A 1648-nucleotide genomic window follows, 5' to 3' on the forward strand; every position below is an offset into this window, starting at 1 on the left:
CCAGAACCCCACCATTTCCACGTGGGAAAGTCCCTTAAGATCTCTGTAAAGTGTTGCTTTCAGCTCCGAGGGTTGACCATTAATATTAGCATGTGGGCCAGGCACAGTGGCTCACACCTATAATCACAGCACTTTGGGAGGCCGAAGTGACAGGATCACTTGAAACCAGGGCTTTGAGATCATCCTGGGCAACAAAGAAAGATCCCTCTGTCTACACAAAAATTTTCAAAAATTTAGCCACCGGTGGTGGTACCTGTTGTCCTAGCTACTCAGGATGCTGAGGTGGAAGTATTGCTTGTGGTTACGGTGAGCTATGATTGTGTCACTGACTCCAGCCTGGATGACAGAGCCAGATCTTGTCTCTAAAAATAAAAAAAGCAAAGAAACAAAAAAATTTATAATGTAGATTGTTATTATTGGTAAATGGCCCTTTAGAAATAAGAACACTTGCCTATTTCATCATCATCATCATCTCTGTCATGTCATCATGATAGAAACAGCTAACTTCTCCCGGGTTTGTATAAGCTGCCAGCATGCATTAGTCACTTATCCTCACAACTATAAAATGGGTGCTATTATTATTCCTACTTAGAGATCAGGAAACTGAGAATAGGGAGGTTACGTGACTTGCTCTGGGATTCACAGTCCGGGAGTAGAAGAGACAGGACTAAACCCCAAATCTGTCTGACTCTGAAGTCTGGGCTTGCAACCACTCTGCTATATTCAAAAGCCCCTGAAGAGTGTCCGGCATCCAGTAGGTACTCAGCGAGTTTGTATAACGTAGTGTCTGCCTCTCCCTCTTCCTCCCAGAGTTCACTTCCCCGCGTCCGGCTCCTACCTCTGGCCAAACACAGGCCTCTGCTTTGTGGCGAGAGGGGCAGTGACCATCAAGATTGAGTTCTGTTCCTGGAACCAGTTCCTGCATGGGACCATCCCATAGCACAGCTGGATGGTGGCAGGGCCTCTGTTTGACATCAAGGCTGAGCCGAGATCCATGGCAGCTGTATACCTCCCTCACTTTGTGGACCTCCAAGGTAAACAAGAGGGAAAGATGGTGGGTGGCTAACAATGACCCTGAAGGGGAGTGTAGGACAATGCTGTCCTGGGAGAGGGGCTTGTGGCTTCTTTAGAGGGACGGGGAGAGGGTTATGGAGGTGGAGACTGAGATTGTTCCTCATTCTGCTCTTCTCTGAACCTATCTTTTTTGAAACTCATGTCGCCAGCCTCATAATTATTTTTGCCTGAGCTTACTTGAAAATTTCCCTAAATAGAAAATGGTTTCCTCAATGACAATAATAACTAGAATTTATTCAGTGCTCTTTATATAGATTGTATCACTCAGGGTCCCAGCAAGAAACAGATGATATGCTCCATTGAGATTTTTGAAGAGACTCTTCAAAGACAGGACTATTTACAAACTAGGGCTAAGCGAACTAATATGGAATGTTGGGGAACCTGGGGACTAGCAACCATGGGAAGCCATTGCTACTCCTACAGGAGGGGGAAGAAACAGTGTCAGCAGACACTGTTCGAGAGCTGGAGCCATGAGAGAGAGGCATCCCAATAGAAGATAGTAGTCATAAAGTATCCCAACCTCTGTCACCTCCGGAGACTTCCCACAGATAAAGTTCCAAGAAATAAGCTCGCA

The 1648-nt window shown here is 45.9% G+C and overlaps 1 protein-coding gene across 1 annotated transcript in view; it reads left to right on the plus strand.

Annotated features, from left to right (window-relative positions):
* LOC105816975 (NACHT, LRR and PYD domains-containing protein 1-like) overlaps positions 1 to 1648 on the plus strand; it is a 128703-nt gene that overhangs the window by 26797 nt on the left and 100258 nt on the right. Inside the window, 2 exon segments of the mRNA XM_012652563.1 lie at positions 379 to 400; positions 808 to 1034. Of these exon segments, the coding sequence (XP_012508017.1) occupies positions 379 to 400; positions 808 to 1034 (249 nt within the window).

This window comes from Propithecus coquereli, unplaced genomic scaffold (genome assembly GCF_000956105.1).
Source record: "Propithecus coquereli isolate 6110/MARCELLA unplaced genomic scaffold, Pcoq_1.0 Scaffold390, whole genome shotgun sequence".
NCBI classification, from domain to species: Eukaryota; Metazoa; Chordata; class Mammalia; order Primates; family Indriidae; genus Propithecus; species Propithecus coquereli.